The 20,365-nt window shown below is 48.7% G+C and overlaps 1 protein-coding gene across 2 annotated transcripts in view; it reads right to left on the bottom strand.

Moving 5' to 3' along the window:
• The window catches only part of Duox (dual oxidase), a 489,286-nt gene that overhangs the window by 207,759 nt on the left and 261,162 nt on the right, over positions 1-20,365 (bottom strand). For both annotated transcript variants that reach the window (XM_071669735.1, XM_071669734.1), the window contains exon 3: positions 1,182-1,343. In XM_071669735.1, the coding sequence (XP_071525836.1) occupies positions 1,182-1,293 (112 nt within the window). In that variant the 5' untranslated portion in view covers positions 1,294-1,343. The remainder of the gene's footprint in view (positions 1-1,181; positions 1,344-20,365) is intronic.

Here is a 20,365-nt window from a genome sequence, read left to right as displayed (position 1 = left end):
ACGTCATCTATCACTAGGCCACGTGAGGGACCCCAGGCTAGCAGCCCTCACCACCACGTCATCTGTCACTAGGCCACGTGAGGGACCCCAGGCTAGCAGCCCTCACCACCACGTCATCTGTCACCAGGCCACGTGAGGGACCCCAGGCTAGCAGCCCTCACCACCACGTCATCTGTCACCAGGCCACGTGAGGGACCCCAGGCTAGCAGCCCTCACCACCACGTCATCTGTCACCAGGCCACGTGAGGGACCCCAGGCTAGCAGCCCTCACCACCACGTCATCTATCACCAGGCCACGTGAGGACCCCAGGCTAGCAGCCCTCACCACCACGTCATCTGTCACCAGGCCACGTGAGGGACCCCAGGCTAGCAGCCCTCACCACCACGTCATCTGTCACCAGGCCACGTGAGGACCCCAGGCTAGCAGCCCTCACCACCACGTCATCTGTCACCAGGCCACGTGAGGAACCCCAGGCTAGCAGCCCTCACCACCACGTCATCCGTCACTAGGCCATGTGAGGGACCCTAGGCTAGCAGCCCTCACCACCACGTCATCCGTCACTAGGCCACGTGAGGGACCCTAGGCTAGCAGCCCTCACCACCACGTCATCTGTCACTTGGCCACGTGAGGACCCCAGGCTAGCAGCCCTCACCACCACGTCATCTGTCACCAGGCCAGAAGCCCTCACCACAGCATAGGACAGCACAACACTGGGGGAGTCCCCAAGCCTTACGCCACACACCACCAGCAGCGTTCTTCCTCCACAGCCCGACCCTCACCCACCAAACTACACACAGCACCTCATCTGCACCTTCCTCTACTGCTGGAGGATCAACACACACACACACACACACCCTCCACCCCTCACTATCAACCTTACCTTCAGACATTAACCATAGGTTAGACCCGCTAACAGCCCAGTACTAGCCTATCGGCACTGGCCTGACAAACCAGCAGGCAGGGAGTGGCCCACCAGCAGTGGCCCGACCCACCAGCAGGCAGGGAGTGGCCCACCAGCACCCATATCACCTGGACCCGGCTCGCTCCAGCGAACAACCAAGCCAGTTGTGAGCAACATCGACCCGTGTGTACGACTATCTCTACCAGCCTCGCCCCAGACCCACCTACAACAACCTGCAGGCGGGCAGGCGGGAGGGCGGGCAAGGTGGGGTGTACTTACCGAAGAAGGCGAGCATGGCGGTGCGGTTGAGGGAGGAGGGAAGGCCATCACGACCCTTCATCAGCGCCTCCGACAGCTTGCGGGAGGAGGGCCGGTCCTGGCCCGCCATCATGTACACTCCGTCCGCGTAGCTGGCCGGCGTCTTCCGCGTCAGACGTGATTCTGTCGCCAGAAAAATACACAGGTCAATACAATTAAAATAATTGTATTAAAATAAAGATCATCCAATAAAACGTGATAACTTTGTATACATTATATGTTGTATCATACATGCAAACAGAATTATGAATATATATATATATATATATATATATATATATATATATATATATATATATATATATATATATATATATATATATATACGCTATTTTCCGCGTGAGCGAGGTAGCGTTATGAACAGAGGACTGAGCCTTAGAGGGAATATCCTCACTTGGCCCCCTTCTCTGTTCCTTCTTTTGGAAAACAAGGCTCAGTCCTCTGCTCTTAACGCTACTTCGATAACGCAGGAAATGGCAAGTATGTATGAAAAAAGCTATATATATATATATTGTATTTCATTCAGATGAATCACTAAAAAAAAAAAACTTGACTGCGGAATATACTGTTTGCTACAAGGAAAATGAAGCACAAAGACGCGAGCGTTATCGTGAGAATTCACACAGATCCGGGACTGAGAGATACGTTATCTGGGTCCCCCTGAGGGTGTGGCTCATCACCAGTCATACGGTTATCTCGTGTTTTACAAAGTGTTATCTTCCCGCCACCTTTATACACTCCGAGGATGTCGTGTGGACATGTCACCTCCACCTACTCAGTCCTTGGCCACAATCATGGCTCCGTGCAGACGACCTACACCAACCACCTCGTACAAATCCGTCCTCTCCATACCTCACTTCGGCGACTACAGCGACGAATATATTGTGTATTGCTACGTGTGGAGGTCGGCGCATTAGAAGGTATAGTCTATATAAGGTTAGAGGGCCCGGACCACACTGACGGAACAGTATAACATGTTACACAATATGATGTCTGTTCACGACAACTGAGACCTTATTGGCGGAACAATATAACATGTTACATAATATGTTACCTTTTCACAGACACTGTGGCCACACTGAGTTATATAATGAGCTACGTTATAACCACTATCTATAACAGACAAAGTTAGTATACACAAGTGTTTGAGGTAAAATATTGTTGTAAATAAACTAGCCACACATACAGTGTAAATCATGGCAAGAATTACTTCTCAACTGATTGATTTTACAGTGATCAAGCACTACATAATGTTGCACAGTAATTACGTTATGGTAGTGGCAAAATGTACGCGTTTTTGCATTCAGTATAAGCAGGAGGACCAAACTCCAGTGGGTATCATATAGTCTAGTGCGAGTCGAGTCAAAACATCAAGGTGTATACTGATCCAGTTACTGGAAATAACATGACAGCTAAAGACTGAGTGTGGACGAATCTGGCCTTCTGTCTCCGTGTTCCTGGCGCTACCTCGCTGAAGCAAGGGATGGCGATGCTGTTTTCCTGTGTGGCGACAGAAATGAATGGAGGCAAGTATGAATATGTACATGTGTATATATGTCTATGGCTGAGTATGTATATATATGTGTATGTGTTATGTGTGTGTATATATATATATATATATATATATATATATACGTGTATGAGTGTGCATGTATGTATGTGGATGGGTCCTTCTTCGTTTGTTTCCTGGCGCGTCCGTCTCACTTCGTTTCGGGCCCACAAGGCTGTGTTGCAAGTTGGTCTCCAGATGTTGCACATCAGTCTAAGAGCAGGAAGAACAGTGTTATTGTGAACGTCGTCAGTGGAACCCAGAGTGTGTGAACAACACAAAACTTCAAATTAACTTCACCATGAATCATTACATTCCACCTGTATTCAGCTTCTGACACTAAGCACATTACGATCATACCTTTTTTGGTAATGATTGTAGTCATGGTACGGCTGTGGGCCCTGGGTTCGAACTCAGGCGGGCCCGTGCGTTCAATATTGTCAGCATGGCCCGTCACAATCCCAGAAATTCTTCCTAGAGGACATGAACTAGTTTCAAGTGTAGTGAAGATGGTACATTGGCCAGTGTAGTGAAGATGGTACATTGGCCAGTGTAGTAAAGATGGCATATTGGCCAGTGTAGTGAAGATGGTACACTGGCCAGTGTAGTGAAGATGGTATATTGGCCAGTGTAGTAAAGATGGTATATTGGCCAGTGTAGTGAAGATGGTACACTGACCAGTGCAGTAAGGATGATCAGTTACCAATCACGACCCACCTTAAGTTACCCCATCAATATATGTCATTATAACAACACGGCATCAGCCCCTGCGGGTTCGTCGTAGACACCCATATGTAACGTGGGTCTTGCTACATACTAGTGCGTCCAGTGGTGGATGGTGCGTCCAGTGGTGGATGGTGCATCCAATGGTGGATGGTGCGTCCAGTGGTGGACAGTGCGTCCAGTGGTGGACAGTGCGTCCAGTGGTGGACAGTGCATCCAGTGGTGGATGGTACCAAAGCGTGTCAACTGACGTAGGAATCTTCTAATCCTCACTCACAGTTTACTGATCTGGTACCCCACTAGGCTGCTGTAAGAGCTCGTGCTAGACATCTCCTGAAGGCTTTCCATGAAGAACCTCTCCTGCAGGTGGTGTTCACGAGGATCAGGTCCAAGTCTAGGTCCCCACCAAGGCAGGTCAAAAAATCTAAAATTCATTTTTTTCTTTTCAAATCCACAATCTTCAAAGAGACTCACCGTATGTAAACAAACATTCTGCGCAGACCATCTTGCAGCAATGGGCACCTTAAGACCGTCCATGACTCCTCACTGTACAAGATATTCAGTGATATTCCTACCATTCCCAGCCACGTGAATCGCATCCAAACTTGTAATACATCTTTACCAGCGACACCGAGCAAACATTACGGAGTCGGCCAGACAATGGCACCAGGGGTGGCGGGCAATGGCCTCATCCTCTGACTAGGTCCTTATAATGCCAGTCAGTCAGCACACGACACAATAGCCAGTCATACTGGGCGCGCCCCTAAAGGCATACATAACAGCGGGAGCAAGACGCTCGCCTGCCTTTACAGACTTAAAAGTGGAGCAACACTGCGTTTCCTGGAGGGACGAGTGTTTGTCTCTATACAACAGTATCAACTCAAAACACCCGATAATCTAAATACAGCAACACGCGGACCGAACACGAGTCCACAACACAAGCATCCACAACACAAGCATCTACAACACAAGCTTCCACAATATATGAGTCCACAACACAGGCGTCTACAACACAAGCGTCCACAATATATGAGTCCACAACACAGGCGTCTACAACACAAGCGTCCACAAGCTTCCACAACACAGGCGTCCAGAACACAAGCGTCCACAACACAGGCGTCTACAACGCGGGCGTCCACAACGCGGGCGTCCACAACACGGCCGTCCACAACACAGGCGTCCACAACGCGGGCGTCCACAACACAGCCGTCTACAACACGGGCGTCCACAACACAGGCGTCAATAACACGGGCGGCAACAACACGGACATCAACATAGAATGACAGAGGAACGTGTTCTGCATCACACATGACCTAACCATTATGGCCGCTGGCTTGTGTTTCACCTGGGGATGACGGTGGCTTGTGTCATCTATGTTCTGTGTCTGTCGTAATGGTCAACTGAGAGTCAGGGAATCATGGGCAACGATATGGAGGTTTACTGAACAAGTTCAGAGGTGGAGTGATCCAGGGCGAGCTGCTGCAGGTGGTACACCATGAAGGAGAAGTTGAGGTGGTACGAGGCAAGGTGGTGGTGGTGGTGTGAAGACAGGGTTCCTGTAGTACTGTTGCAGGAGACCTGATGACATACATGTCCCAAGGTGCTGCTGCAGGTGCAAGACGTGAGACAAGTGTCCTAAGGTGCTGCTGCTGGGGCAAGAGAGAGAGAGAGAGAGAGAGAGAGAGAGAGAGAGAGAGAGAGAGAGAGAGAGAGAGAGAGAGAGAGAGAGAGAGATACCAATATGCTGGCAACAACGATAAATCCGGCACATTGCGTGGTGGCGCCGAGGTGACGGAGGTAAGGTGAAGCAGGTGCTCCCTGGGACAGGTGGGTGGATGCCAGATCTCGTGGAGCTCCTACAGAAGGAAGAGACGAGGCCAAGGTCCCGAGTCAACGGGCGGCTACCAGAATTTTGTGCTCCAGAAGGAGGTACGAGATACCCCCCAAACTGAGGCTGCTGCAGAAGGACGTTGACGATGTACCACCACGAGGATCACGCCGGAGAAGCGGAGGTACAGCAACGTGGGCTGCTGCCAAGAGTTGTCGTAGCTGTGTTATCAGAGCCCCTGCCGCAGTGTACGTATATAACCAGGAGCCACGTCCTGCATAGCTGTAGATGTAAGAAGCCTCGGTGTCTGACTACTTGACTTACTGACTAATGCACGTGACTGCATCACTGGTGTTCATGAGCAGATTGGGTCAGCCACGCCGACAGAGTTAATTGTCTGGGCGTGGCAGTAGGTTAACTCATTTTGGTCCCCTTGTGAACCAACGTGAGGTCAGGCAAGTCCACACATAGTTCACGTCAGGGCGACCGGATCACAGCAGTGGCTCAGGTGTCGGTCAGACCGTGAGAATATGATTTCATCATCACTATCACCAGGGATGTCAGTAGTGATGATGATGAGAGGGGAGGTGGCACTGGTATGAATATGGCTTGTATTTCATCAGCATATAACGTTGGCTGGTGTTTCACCCATGTATGACGGTGGTCTATGTTTCACCCATGTATGACGGTGGTTTGTGTTTCACCCATGTATGACGGTGGTTTGTGTTTCACCCATGTATGACGGCGGTCTATGTTTCACCCATGTATGACGGTGGTTTGTGTTTCACCCATGTATGACGGTGGTCTATGTTTCACCCATGTATGACGGTGGTCTATGTTTCACCCATGTATGACGGTGGTCTATGTTTCACCCATGTATGACGGTGGTCTATGTTTCACCCATGTATGACGGTGGTCTATGTTTCACCCATGTATGACGGTGGTCTATGTTTCACCCATGTATGACGGTGGTTTGTGTTTCACCCATGTATGACTGTGGTCTATGTTTCACCCATGTATGACGGTGGCTGGTGTTTCACCTATGTATGACAGTGGTCTGTGTTTCACCCATGTATGACGGTGGTTTGTGTTTCACCCACGTATGACGGTGGTCTGTGTTTCATCCATGTATAACGGTGGTTTGTGTTTCAACAGCGTATGACAGTGTACGTGTTTCACCCACGTATGACAGTGGTTTGTGTGTCAACAGCGTATGACAAAGTCTGCGTTTCAGCCACGTATGACAGTGGTCTGTGTTTCACCCATGTATGACGGTGGTTTGTGTTTCACCAGCGTATGACAGTGTCTACATTTCATCAGTGCATGACGGTGGTGGCTTGTGTTCCACAGTGGAAGCCTCATGAACTAGGTCAAGCAAGACTACCTCAGTGGCTTTTGTAAATCACGAGACAAACACAGAGAATACAATACCTTGGCCAGGAGAGTCACCCCAGCTACTCTCCACTTTAATGATAATAATAATAATAATAATAATAATAATAATGATAATAATAATTATTATTTTTATCATTATCATTATTATCATTATTATCACACTAATCTGTAACGTTCTGTAATCTTCCACTCTCACAAAAAGCCTCGAGAGGACCCACTGGTCTACTGCTGTCTGAATTCTATAGTCTTTCTTGATCTTGCTTCCCTGAGTGATGTGTGCAGGTAACGTGTGAGATCAGCTGGCGGCCCCACCACAGGCCGGGCTGGGCCTGGAGTCAGTATACTCAACGTGACGATGACAGGTTTGTAACCATCCTCCACACTATCCTACCACAACCACACTGCCAACCTGTCTTCCACGGTGACGCTCCCACCCACACACCCGCCCTCCACATCACCCACCACGAGCCTCACCTCCACCATCTACCTCTGAGAGTGCACGTGTGCGGAGTTGGTCCTCGTCAGCGGCCATCTGGTGGGGCAAATCCAGGACACGACGGGCCACCTTTACGCTGATGTCCCAGTGATTCGAAATGAATCCATCTGGAACTTGGAGAATAACATGGAACCTCTGGATATCCTGGAATGAATGTGTGGCTGGACTGTTGTGTGTTGACGCCGAGGTGTGGCTTGGCCAGGCATACCGCCATCCCAGGCTGCGGCCAACGAGACAGCCTAAGACAAAAAGCCACGTACTGCAATGACGTATTGTTCCTCGGGCAGCACGTCTCTCTCTCTCTCTTTCTCTCTCTCTCTCTCTCTCTCTCTCTCTCTCTCTCTCTCCCTGAATGTCTGAGGCAGTCCCGTGTACCACCGGAACACCCAGACAGTCACACTCCCCTGTGATGGCGCTCATGGCTCCTGACGAAGGGGTTAGCGCAGCTGAAGGACACATCACCTGCCGACCCCCCTCTCTCTCCTCCTTCAGCTGCCGTGACCACAATCTTCATCCATGGTTGGTGATGTCTGAGTGGCTGGTTTAATGGTGGCCATCGTTTCGTCACGTCTGACGAACACAGACACACATGGATTGCCAAACCCAACACAAGATCTAAAAATAGTTGAGCAACAGTACACACTGTAGCACGGGGGAGGACGAATATGCCAGCCACCCGAAGGATCTCCAAACAGACGTTCCATGACGGTAAAGACGCCTGACTGACTGACACCTACCGCCCAGCAAGGCGAGGCGGAAGCTTTCCCCTTCTTACCACACACTGCCTTCACCACAGTGCGGACCCCCACAACGTCCCTGCCACAGTAGGGACCCTTATAGCGTACCCACCATAGCAGGGACCCTCCACAGTGTCCCCACAACAGTAGTGACCTCCAATATTCCCACAATAGTAGGAACCCCAAATATTCCCACAATAGTAGGAACCCCCACAGTATCCCTACAAAAGCAGAATGTCCAGACTCCCACCAGAGTATAGACCTCAAAGTTCCCACAAAAGTAGGAACCCCCACAATGCCACATCATAGTATGAACCCACACAGTGTCCCCAACACAGTAGGGACCCCAAACGTCACAGCCACAGAAGAGACCCCACGGTGTCCCCCACCACAGCAGTGACCCCACAGTGTACCCAGTGTCCCCACTGCGGCACCACTGTCTGGTACATCCACCCACACAACACATGGTCCACCAACAGATCCTGGGATCAGGCTTTCCCTGAGTACATACATCCCTCACCCTCACACTGTCAATAAAACCAGTGACTACAAGAACAGACTGACTGGTCAGAATGAAGGGTGAGGAACCATTATGGGTCATGTCACCGCAGTCTGGACAAATGTACCAAAGCTACGTTCACGTCCGCATGCTCGTGGTGCCTCGCCTGCCACCGTCCGAGCAGTTGCGAGGGACAGTGTTGAGTGGCCACAGTAATGGGTGGCCAGGTTCCTGCAGGAGGCGCTGACGGGGCAGCAGTCCTCCTCCCTCAGCTGTGCCAGCTGGAGTCGGTCCACTCAGCTGGTGCGGAGGTTCAGGCGGTTGTCAGTAACATGACGATCAGGCAAGTGTTGTGCTTCAAGCCACGTACGGACCTGAGCCTTGTCAAGGGTCACAAAGTCCACATGTGGACGTCCAAGTGACACTCCGTCACAGCGGCGGCCGCGTCATTACCTTCAGGAGGAAAACCATGCGAACCATCGCGCTCGGATGTGCAGTTCGAAGATTTATCCGAGGTCGTACTCATCCTTAAAGGCAAGTCATCTGCGATGCTTCATTTCCTTCTTCGATGTCGCCCGGCAGCACCCTCAGGTGGACGGCAGCTGACCTGGGTCTTCTGGGAGGCTGGAGTCACTCGCTCGTGTCGGTCTCAGGACGCCATGCTCTCCAGGTGTTGGTTCAGTGACTCCCTCACACCACGTACGTCATCTTGCGTATGTGGTACGTGACACAGTCCGATCACCATCATACGCCACTGCTCCTGGGGCAGCCCTTGATCGTTGACGTACGCATTCCAAAAATCTTGGTTATGGGGCAAACCTTAAAGGGAACCATGGCTGCTTGTGCGGAAGCCTGACAATGAACTGCCGTTGAGCTCAACGGTGAACTGTGTCAGTCATGTAGTCGGGAGGCAGGGTGCAGCAAGCCTCGCGAGACGTCCTTACTCCCCCTCCTCACGCAGCCCGGCGCTCCAGCGGTGACCACGGTGATGACGGAGGTCGCCACTGCAGCGTCAAGGACAACGTTCAGATTTTTGAGGATAAGCAGATGCAGGACACCCACCTGCGGGGAAATGACTCTTCCAGAGTCCATAACCCCGGCAGCTCGGGGCAAGGGCGGCCTTAATGAGGCTGGTAAACTGATCCGTCATCATTTTACTGAAGTAATTTACCCACAACTGACTGAGAAATACAAGGGAGATTCTTGCTCTTTTTTCGCCCGTCAGAGTTCTGCTATTTCTTGTGATGAGCCGCCAGTCTTGCTCCACACCACTGCTCGCCTGGAGGAAAGAACGAAATATTTCCCGAACTGGAAAGGCAAGTTACATGGCGCAGGTCTCGAAGACTAATATTATGGAGTTATCTCAACTGGAACTGTTGCTCTCTCTCTCTCTCTCTCTCTCTCTCTCTCTCTCTCTCTCTCTCTCTCTCTCTCTCTCTCTGTGTTTTCACTGATTTTTGAGAAGTTCCAGATTAGTTCCACCGTCACGTAAATGTTTTCCAAAGTAGCACAAAGTAGCGGTGGCCCTGTGTGGATGGCATTACCTCGCCGCCGGGCAGGTCTTTATATTCTGCTTCCTCTCAGCGTCCAGGAGCAGTTGTTCTCCGTCAGGTGGGCTCAATAAAGCATGTCCTCTCCTGCCTGGAAATCGTTTGTTTTTGCCTCAGACTCGTCACAACCAACGCCTGAGCCAGTGTCGTTGCCTCTCGCTACTCCCAGTTTCTAATTTCAACACGACCCATCTTACTACGTTCTTCATCCTCCCGCAGGCCACATCGTGGACATTCCTGGTTCTCCGTGTTGGATGCCCTCACGTACCAGGTGCACCCACACCCTGAGCTTTGCCTCCGCAGTGAACCGAGCCCAGCGTGTAGGCCAGGTGGGCTGGCTGCTGCTACTGCTGCAGGTGTGATGTGGATCTCGAAGGAGGCGAGACCCGAGGACGTGAATATCACATCATCTTGCTTTACCTTCCCCTGTGTGTGTGTGTGTGTGTGTGTGTGTGTGTGGTGTAGTATCTGTCACGTGAGCGGCCACGCAGTGTGCTCCCTCTGACTGATCACCTCCAGTGCCATTGTGAAGCCAACCAGGAGCACCAGAGCCAAAAGACAGGTTGGAGAGACCTTACTCTCATGTCGGTCTCTCAACAGCCTTCTGCACGAGCTGCTGGTCCAGATGTACCACCACCACTATCATCACCATCATCATCATCCCCACCATCATCATCCCCACCACCAACACCATCATCCCCACCATCACCACCATCATCAGCAGTGAGCTGCCATGATCTCGTCTAGGTCTTCAGTGAGGTGCATTATGGTGCCTCCTCTTCACCACAGCGGTCGATCTTACTGCAGTGTGGGAGAGCCACGTGATCTGGCACCAAGATGTAGACATATCAATTACCATCCACAACGGCGCCTTCAGCAGTAGCAGCCAGGGGGGGCTGTGCCGAACGTCGTGTATCAGTTTATCTACATTCGTCTGGAACCAGAAATCATTGCAGGCAAGACCCGGTCAGCGAGGTGTGAGGACAACGGCCCTGCTGGGTGAGGAAGCCAGTGCAGGCTGTACTCTGCTGCTTCCTCGGTGATGAGTGGCAGGTGAGGGGACACAACAGCTGTAGATCACAGGTGTTGCCGTTGTGGTTATCACTCGGATCCTCCACCAGCCAGTCCCTGGTCAACAGCTCGAGAGCAACAGGTTTCACAGCTCAGCTCTATCCCTGAGCAATGGCCTCGTCTGAGGTCTCTTATTGGCTATACGTCTGGAGAGAGCTGGGGCACCGTGGTCTGTGGTCCTCGCGGATCCTAGCGCCGCTACCCACGTGTCACTCTGCTGAGACTACAGTACCATGTGGCACCACCTCCAAAGTCCTGCGATCTCGGCTTCCCCAGTTGGTTCGCGAGAGGTGTTCCTCTGGTGTCGGGTCTCCCGAGGTCGATGATCTGGTCGGGGTGTTGGGGAAGCGGAGGCAATGTGTACAGGATGTAGCGTCTTGTAGAACTTCCTAAATTTCCCCCAGAGATCTACACAGCTGTCCCGGTGGTCATACTCGAGACAGGTTCCCTCTCAGTCTTACCTACCGAGGCAGTGGCTGCCTCTGACAACGGCCAGCTGGCCACGTCACACCAGGCAGGAGCGAGGCAGTGGATGCCTCTGACAACGGCCAGCTGGCCACGTCACACCAGGCAGGAGCGAGGCAGTGGATGCCTCTGACAACGGCCAGCTGGCCACGTCACACCAGGCAGGAGCGAGGCAGTGGATGCCTCAGACAACGGCCAGCTGGCTTTGTCACACCAGGCTGGAGCGAGGCAGTGGCTGCTTCCGACACCCTACTGCTGGCCTTGTAGCAGTAACTACAGTAACTTCACACTAACTGCTCCTGGAGCAGGTTTCTTGTAAGTTACGTTGGTGTTCGTCCCGTGCCACCCTGTGGTAGGCTCGGTAACTGTTATTTTTAGTGGTGGTGTGGTGGGCTCTGTAAACCCATCTACTCTCAGGTACTTCTTTCACAGTTCGCGACCAGACGTCTCCACCACGTCACTTAGACTGATCAGAGATACAGAGTTCCACTGTAGATGCCTTAGGCGGTCCAGGGTGTGGCCAGGGCCAGCCCTACGGATGCCATGCTGGGCAGCTCAGGGTGTGGCTAGAAGCAGCACCATGAATGCCTCACTGGCTTGCATGACACACACTAGGATGATCCTAACACTTTACTCTCCATCTTGTATCAACATCATCCAGTGTAGCCAGGCTTGTGGCTGTCCCTCCTCATATTCTGTACGTAACCAAGCAGAGGGAGAGGAGAACCAACCCCCCCAGGACTGAGGTCACGACCTGACCTCGGCCACAGCTCTGAGGCAATCATCAGCCAATACCCAGTAAGCGTCAGCATTCGTAAACAAGTCATGCAGGCTAATAACAATACTCTGGGACACAGGGACACACACACACACACACACACACACACACATATATATATATATATATATATATATATATATATATATATATATATATATATATATATATATATATATATATTTTTTTTTTGTCGCTGTCTCCCGCGTTTGCGAGGTAGCGCAAGGAAACAGACGAAAGAAATGGCCCAACCCACCCCCATACACATGTATATACATACGTCCACACAAGCAAATATACATCCCTAGACAGCTTTCCATGGTTTACCCCAGACGCTTCACATGCCCTGATTCAATCCACTGACAGCACGTCAACCCCGGTATACCACATCGATCCAATTCACTCTATTCCTTGCCCGCCTTTCACCCTCCTGCATGTTCAGGCCCCGATCACACAAAATCTTTTTCACTCCATCTTTCCACCTCCAATTTGGTCTCCCACTTCTCCTCGTTCCCTCCACCTCCGACACATATATCCTCTCGGTCAATCTTTCCTCACTCATTCTCTCCATGTGCCCAAACCATTTCAAAACACCCTCTTCTGCTCTCTCAACCACGCTCTTTTTATTTCCACACATCTCTCTTACCCTTACGTTACTTACTCGATCAAACCACCTCACACCACACATTGTCCTCAAGTATTTCATTTCCAGCACATCCATCCTCCTGCGCACAACTCTATCCATAGTCCACGCCTCGCAACCATACAACATTGTTGGAACCACTATTCCTTCAAACATACCCATTTTGCTTTCCGAGATAATGTTCTCGACTTCCACACATTCTTCAAGGCTCCCAGGGTTTTCGCATCCCCTCCCCCACCCTATGATCCACTTCCACTTCCATGGTTCCATCCGCTGCCAGATCCACTCCCAGATATCTAAAACACTTTACTTCCTCCAGTTTTTCTCCATTCAAACTTACCTCCTAATTGACTTGACCCTCAACCCTACTGTACCTAATAACCTTGCTCTTATTCACATTTACTCTTAACTTTCTTCTTTCACACACTTTACCAAACTCAGTCACCAGCTTCTGCAGTTTCTCACATGAATCAGCCACCAGCGCTGTATCATAAGCGAACAACAACTGACTCACTTCCCAAGCTCTCTCATCCCCAACAGATTTCATACTTGCCCCTCTTTCCAAAACTCTTGCATTCACCTCCCTAACAACCCCATCCATAAACAAATTAAACAACCATGGAGACATCACACACCCCTGCCGCAAACCTACATTCACTGAGAACCAAACACTTTCCTCTCTTCCTACACGTACACATGCCTTGCATCCTCGATAAAAACTTTTCACTGCTAACAACTTGCCTCCCACACCATATATTCTTAATACCTTCCACAGAGCATCTTTATCAACTCTATCATATGCCTTCTCCAGATCCATAAATGCTACATACAAATCCATTTGCTTTTCTAAGTATTTCTCACATACATTCTTCAAAGCAAACACCTGATCCACACATCCTCTACCACTTCTGAAACCACACTGCTCTTCCCCAATCTGATGCTCTGTACATGCCTTCACCCTCTCAATCAATACCCTCCCATATAATTTACCAGGAATACTCAACAAACTTACACCTCTGTGATTTGAGCACTCACTCTTATCCCCTTTGCCTTTGTACAATGGCACTATGCACGCATTCCGCCAATCCTCAGGCACCTCACCATGAGTCATTAAATAACCTTACCAACCAGTCAATAATACAGTCACCCCCTTTTTTAATAAATTCCACTGCAATACCATCCAAACCTGCTGCCTTGCCGGCTTTCATCTTCCGCAAAGCTTTTACTACCTCTTCTCTGTTTACCAAATCATTTCCCCTAACCCTCTCACTTTGCGCACCGCCTCGACCAAAACACCCTATATCTGCCACTCTATCCTCAAACACATTCAACAAACCTTCAAAATACTCACTCCATCTCCTTCTCACATCACCACTACTTGTTATCACCTCCCCATTTGCGCCCTTCACTGAAGTTCCCATTTGCTCCCTTGTCTTACGCACTCTGTTTACCTCCTTCCAGAACATCTTTTTATTCTCCCTAAAATTTAATGATACTCTCTCACCCCAACTCTCATTTGCCCTCTTTTTCACCTCTTGCACCTTTCTCTTGACCTCCTGTCTCTTTCTTTTATACATCTCCCACTCAATTGCATTTTTTCCCTGCAAAAATAGTCCAAATGCCTCTCTCTTCTCTTTCACTAATAATCTTACTTCTTCATCCCACCACTCACTACCCTTTCTAAGGGAGAAAGAATACTTCCCACGTATTCCCTGCGTGTCGTAGAAGGCGGCTAAAAGGGGAGGGAGCGGGTGGCTGGAAATCCTCCCCTCTCGTTTTTTTTTTTTTTTTCCAAAAGAAGGAACAGAGAAGGCCCAGACCTCTGTTCTTAACGCTACCTTGCTAATGCAGGAAAAGGCGAATAGTATGAAAGATATATATATATATATATATATATATATATATATATATATATATATATATATATATATATATATATGTATATATTGGAAAGGATCACAATTTTGTGCGTGATCAAGATATTCGTACGAGTCCACGGGGATATATATATATATATATATATATATATATATATATATATATATATATATATATATATATACGTTGAAATTTATAGGTATGTATATGTGCGTAAGTGGGCGTTCTTTCTTCTGTTTCCTTGCACTACCTCGCTAACGCGGGAGACAGCGACAAAGTATAATAATATACTGTGTGTGTGTATATATATATATATATATATATATATATATATATATATATATATATATATATATGTCTTTTCCTAGCGCTACCTCGCACACATGAGGGGGGAGGGGGATGTTATTCCATGTGTGGCGAGGTGGCGATGGGAATGAATAAAGGCAGTGTGAATTGTGTACATGTGTATATATGTGTGTGTCTGTGTGTGTATATATATGTGTACATTGAGATGTATGGGGATGTATATTTGCGTGTGTGGACGTGTATGTATATACATGTGTAGAGGGTGGGTTGGGCCATTTCTTTCGTCTGTTTCCTTGCGCTACCTCGCAAACGCGGGAGACAGCAACAAAGCAAAATAAAATAATATATATATATATATATATATATATATATATATATATATATATATATATATATATATATATTACTTGCTGAAGGTCACAGGAAAATGTGAGGTGAACATTTAGTGAAGATTTACAAACGGCCTCCAGATAACGCAACACCCGCTGCAAGAGCTGGAAGAAAACGTGCTTCCAACTCACGAATCACAACGTCCATAAATCGCCTTCAAGAATATACGTCATAGCAACACCAGGCGAGAGGAAGGTGCAGTCTGCTACACCTCCTCCTCCTCCTCCCAGGTGTTATCCTCCAGCTGGGTCGCCACACATAACGGAAGACGTCTTCCTCTGGTGCAGACGCCAGTAAGGTCGGCCTGCACCACCAGGGACATGACCCACCTCCACCCCTGGTCAGTGCGTCATGTGGAGGTGAGGAACAACGTAACATACAGACAGACAGACAACAGCAGCAGCAGTGGTGGTGGTGGTGGTCACACGGGTACAAATCTATATTTACTCACTTGTTTTTCCTCAGTGGCAGTCACAAATAGGTGTGGTCGTGGGGAGGGAGGGAGAGAGAGAGAGAGAGAGAGAGAGAGAGAGAGAGAGAGAGAGAGAGAGAGAGAGAGAGAGAGAGAGAGTATATTAGGTTCCCCAGACCTATTGTCGCAGCCTGGCAGAGGGGAAGGAATTCCTACACTCCCTCAGGGTAGCCCCCCCCCCCCCCCCACTCGACTCCTCCCGCCATCACCACCACTCGACTCCTCCCGCCATCACTACACTCGACTCCTCCCGCCATCACCACCACTCGACTCCTCCCGCCATCACCACACTCGACTCCTCCCGCCATCACCACAATCGACTCCTCCCGCCATCACTACACTCGACTCCTCCAGCCATCACTACACTTAACTTGTTCAGTTCCTGACACGTCCCTTGGTTCAAAACTTAGACCAAATTAATACAACTCTATATACGACACCACGACAGTAGAATCAACATACGTACACATGTCTACTTAGCAACTCTCAAAACGCGGGGGAAATAACGGAGCAATGGTAGGGTAATTCTCCACGAAAGTATCATTACACAAGACAGCTAGAGACTGAGTGTGAACGAATGTTGCCTTTTATGTCTGTTTTCCTGGCGCTACCTCGTTGAAGCGGGGGTTAGCGATGCTGTGTCCTGTCGTGCGGGGTAGCGACAGAATGGATGAAGGCAAGAGAGTATGAATATGTGTATGTGTATATATGTATATGTCTGTGTATGTATATGTACGTGTATGGGCGTTTATGTGTATTTATGTGTATATGAGCGTATGGGCCATTGTTCATGTTTTCCTGGCGCTACCTCGCTGACGCAGAAGGTAGCGATGCTGTTTCCTGTGGGGCGGAAAACAGCGAGTATGAATATGTACATATGTATATATGTTTATGTTACTGTATGTATACGTGCGTGTATGGGCCAATGTTCATCTTTTCCCGGCGCTACTTCGCTGGCGCGGGAAACAGCGATTAAGTATAATGAATAAATCATATATATATATATATATATATATATATATATATATATATATATATATATATATATATATATATATATATAAAAGCTTTGCGGAAGATGAAAGCCGGCAAGGCAGCAGGTTTGGATGGTATTGCAGTGGAATTTATTAAAAAAGGGGGTGACTATTATTGACTGTTTGGTAAGGTTATTTAATGTATGTATGACTCATGGTGAGGTGCCTGAGGATTGGCGGAATGCGTGCATAGTGCCACTGTACAAAGGCAAAGGGGATAAGAGTGAGTGCTCAAATTACAGAGGTATAAGTTTGTTGAGTATTCTTGGTAAATTATATGGGAGGGTATTGATTGAGAGGGTGAAGGCATGAATAGAGCATCAGATTGGGGAAGAGCAGTGTGGTTTCAGAAGTGGTAGAGGATGTGTGGATCAGGTGTTTGCTTTGAAGAATGTATGTGAGAAATACTTAGAAAAGCAAATGGATTTGTATGTAGCATTTATGGATCTGGAGAAGGCATATGATAGAGTTGATAGAGATGCTCTGTGGAAGGTATTAAGAATATATGGTGTGGGAGGCAAGTTGTTAGAAGCAGTGAAAAGTTTTTATCGAGGATGTAAGGCATGTGTACGTGTAGGAAGAGAGGAAAGTGATTGGTTCTCAGTGAATGTAGGTTTGCGGCTGGGGTGTGTGATGTCTCCATGGTTGTTTAATTTGTTTATGGATGGGGTTGTTAGGGAGGTGAATGCAAGAGTTTTGGAAAGCGGGGCAAGTATGAAGTCTGTTGGGGGTGAGAGAGCTTGGGAAGTGAGTCAGTTGTTGTTCGCTGATGATACAGCGCTGGTGGCTGATTCATGTGAGAAACTGCAGCAGCTGGTGACTGAGTTTGGTAAAGTGTGTGAAAGAAGAAAGTTAAGAGTAAATGTGAATAAGAGCAAGGTTATTAGGTACAGTAGGGTTGAGGGTCAAGTCAATTAGGAGGTAAGTTTGAATGGAGAAAAACTGGAGGAAGTAAAGTGTTTTAGATATCTGGGAGTGGATCTGGCAGCGGATGGAACTATGGAAGCGGAAGTGGATCATAGGGTGGGGGAGGGGGCGAAAATTCTGGGAGCCTTGAAGAATGTGTGGAAGTCGAGAACATTATCTCGGAAAGCAAAAATGGGTATGTTTGAAGGAATAGTGGTTCCAACAATGTTGTATGGTTGCGAGGCGTGGGCTATGGATAGAGTTGTGCGCAGGAGGATGGATGTGCTGGAAATGAGATGTTTGAGGACAATGTGTGGTGTGAGGTGGTTTGATCGAGTAAGTAACGTAAGGGTAAGAGAGATGTGTGGAAATAAAAAGAGCGTGTTTGAGAGAGCAGAAGAGGGTGTTTTGAAATGGTTTGGGCACATGGAGAGAATGAGTGAGGAAAGATTGACCAAGAGGATATATGTGTCGGAGGTGGAGGGAACGAGGAGAAGTGGGAGACCAAATTGGAGGTGGAAAGATGGAGTGAAAAAGATTTTGTGTGATCGGGGCCTGAACATGCAGGAGGGTGAAAGGAGGGCAAGGAATAGAGTGAATTGGATCGATGTGGTATACCGGGGTTGACGTGCTGTCAGTGGGCTGAATCAGGGCATGTGAAGCGTCTGGGGTAAACCATGGAAAGCTGTGTAGGTATATATATTTGCGTGTGTGGACGTATGTATATACATGTGTATGGGGGTGGGTTGGGCCATTTCTTTCGTCTGTTTCCTTGCGCTACCTCGCAAACGCGGGAGACAGCGACAAAGCAAGAAAAAAAAATATATATATCATACTGTTCGCCGTCTCCCGCGTTAGCGAGGTAGCGTTAAGCACAGAGGACAGCCTTAGAGGGAATATCCTCAGTTGGCCCCCTTGTCTGTTCCTTCTTCAGGAAAACTAAAAACGAGAGGGGAGATTTCCAGCCCCCCCCCCCCTTCCCTTCCCTTTTATTAGCCTTCTACCACACGCAGGGAATACGTGCGAAGTATTCTTTCTCCCTCATCCCAGGGATACACACACACACATATATATATATATATATATATTTTCTTTCTTTCAAACTATTCGCCATTTCCCGCATTAGCGAGGTAGCGTTAAGAACAGAGGATTGGGCCTTTGAGGGAATATCCTCACCTGGCCCAATTCTCTGTTCCTTCTTTTGGAAAATTAAAAAAAAAAAAAAAACGAGAGGGGAGGATTTCCAGCCCCCCACTCCCTCCCCTTTTAGTCGCCTTCTACGACACGCAGGGAATACGTGGGAAGTATTCTTGCTCCCCTATCCCCAGGGATAATATATATATATATATATATATATATATATATATATATATATATATATATATATATATGATGGGTTTGCGGTGGCGGGGAATGCACATGGCTCATCATTTTCAAAGGTAACCCACTTTATGAAACAAGTTACCCCTCCCGCTTTACAAGGCGTCTAGAAATCATTAGAAAACGCCAACTGTGACCCCTAGGCTTGGAAGAGAACTCATTTCACATTTCCCATTAATGGCAATTTTAATGCCGGTTCGAAACCGCATTTAAAGAACAGCGCGAATCTGATGCTTCTTAAACTTTCTCTTTTCGCGACTTGAACATTTGTAAAGACGCATCGCGCAATTAACGTCACGATTGGCATTGAAACTCAATAGTGTGTGTTCTCAGTACAGGGTCAGGCCCTGCATCACGACCACACACACCTGTATGGCTTAGCGCGAGAGTCCACACGTACCTTAATAACAGTGGACCGGCTGTGGCCAAGTGGGGGCATAAACACGCTTATATGGCTAGTCTGTTCTGTTCAGTGTCTCACGAAGGCACTCCAAACGCTCCCTGGTATACGAGCCCAAAGACACGCATGCCATTTGCAAGTTATGGTTGTAACTGCCGTGAGGAACGGGTTTCCAACTGGGTACACGGAGGAGGGAATTCTCTCTCCACACAAAGGTTTCTCCTGCCTGGCTTTTCCTCCTTCATACATCACCTGACACCATCTTCCTTCCTCGGTTCCTCCCGTCTGGTCCGTGTTGGGTCATTTCGCTCCTCCGAGCCAACTCAAGTCACTACATCCTCAGTCGCTTCGTGGCTCGCTCTGACATACGACCCGAGAGCTTTGGGTCTGAGGAAGAGGCGCCACACCGAACATGCCACGAAAGAGAGTGGCACAATACATGGCCCCACATGACATGTTCTGTCAGGGAAATGTTATAAGAAATGAAGTTGCACAAAACATGCCACACAGGCCAAGGCACCCGCAAAAGATCCTCTCCCCTCTAGCTGAGGGTCTACATCACGGACCAGAGGAGCGGCTCTGATGAGGGTCCACTGCAGCGCAACACAGGAGCCGCAGGAGAGCACCCACACCAGGGGTGCCACA

Source organism: Panulirus ornatus, chromosome 14 (assembly GCF_036320965.1).
Source record: "Panulirus ornatus isolate Po-2019 chromosome 14, ASM3632096v1, whole genome shotgun sequence".
NCBI lineage: Eukaryota > Metazoa > Arthropoda > Malacostraca > Decapoda > Palinuridae > Panulirus > Panulirus ornatus.
Note: the sequence above shows the minus strand (reverse complement) of the source record. Positions and strands in the feature narration are given on the sequence as shown.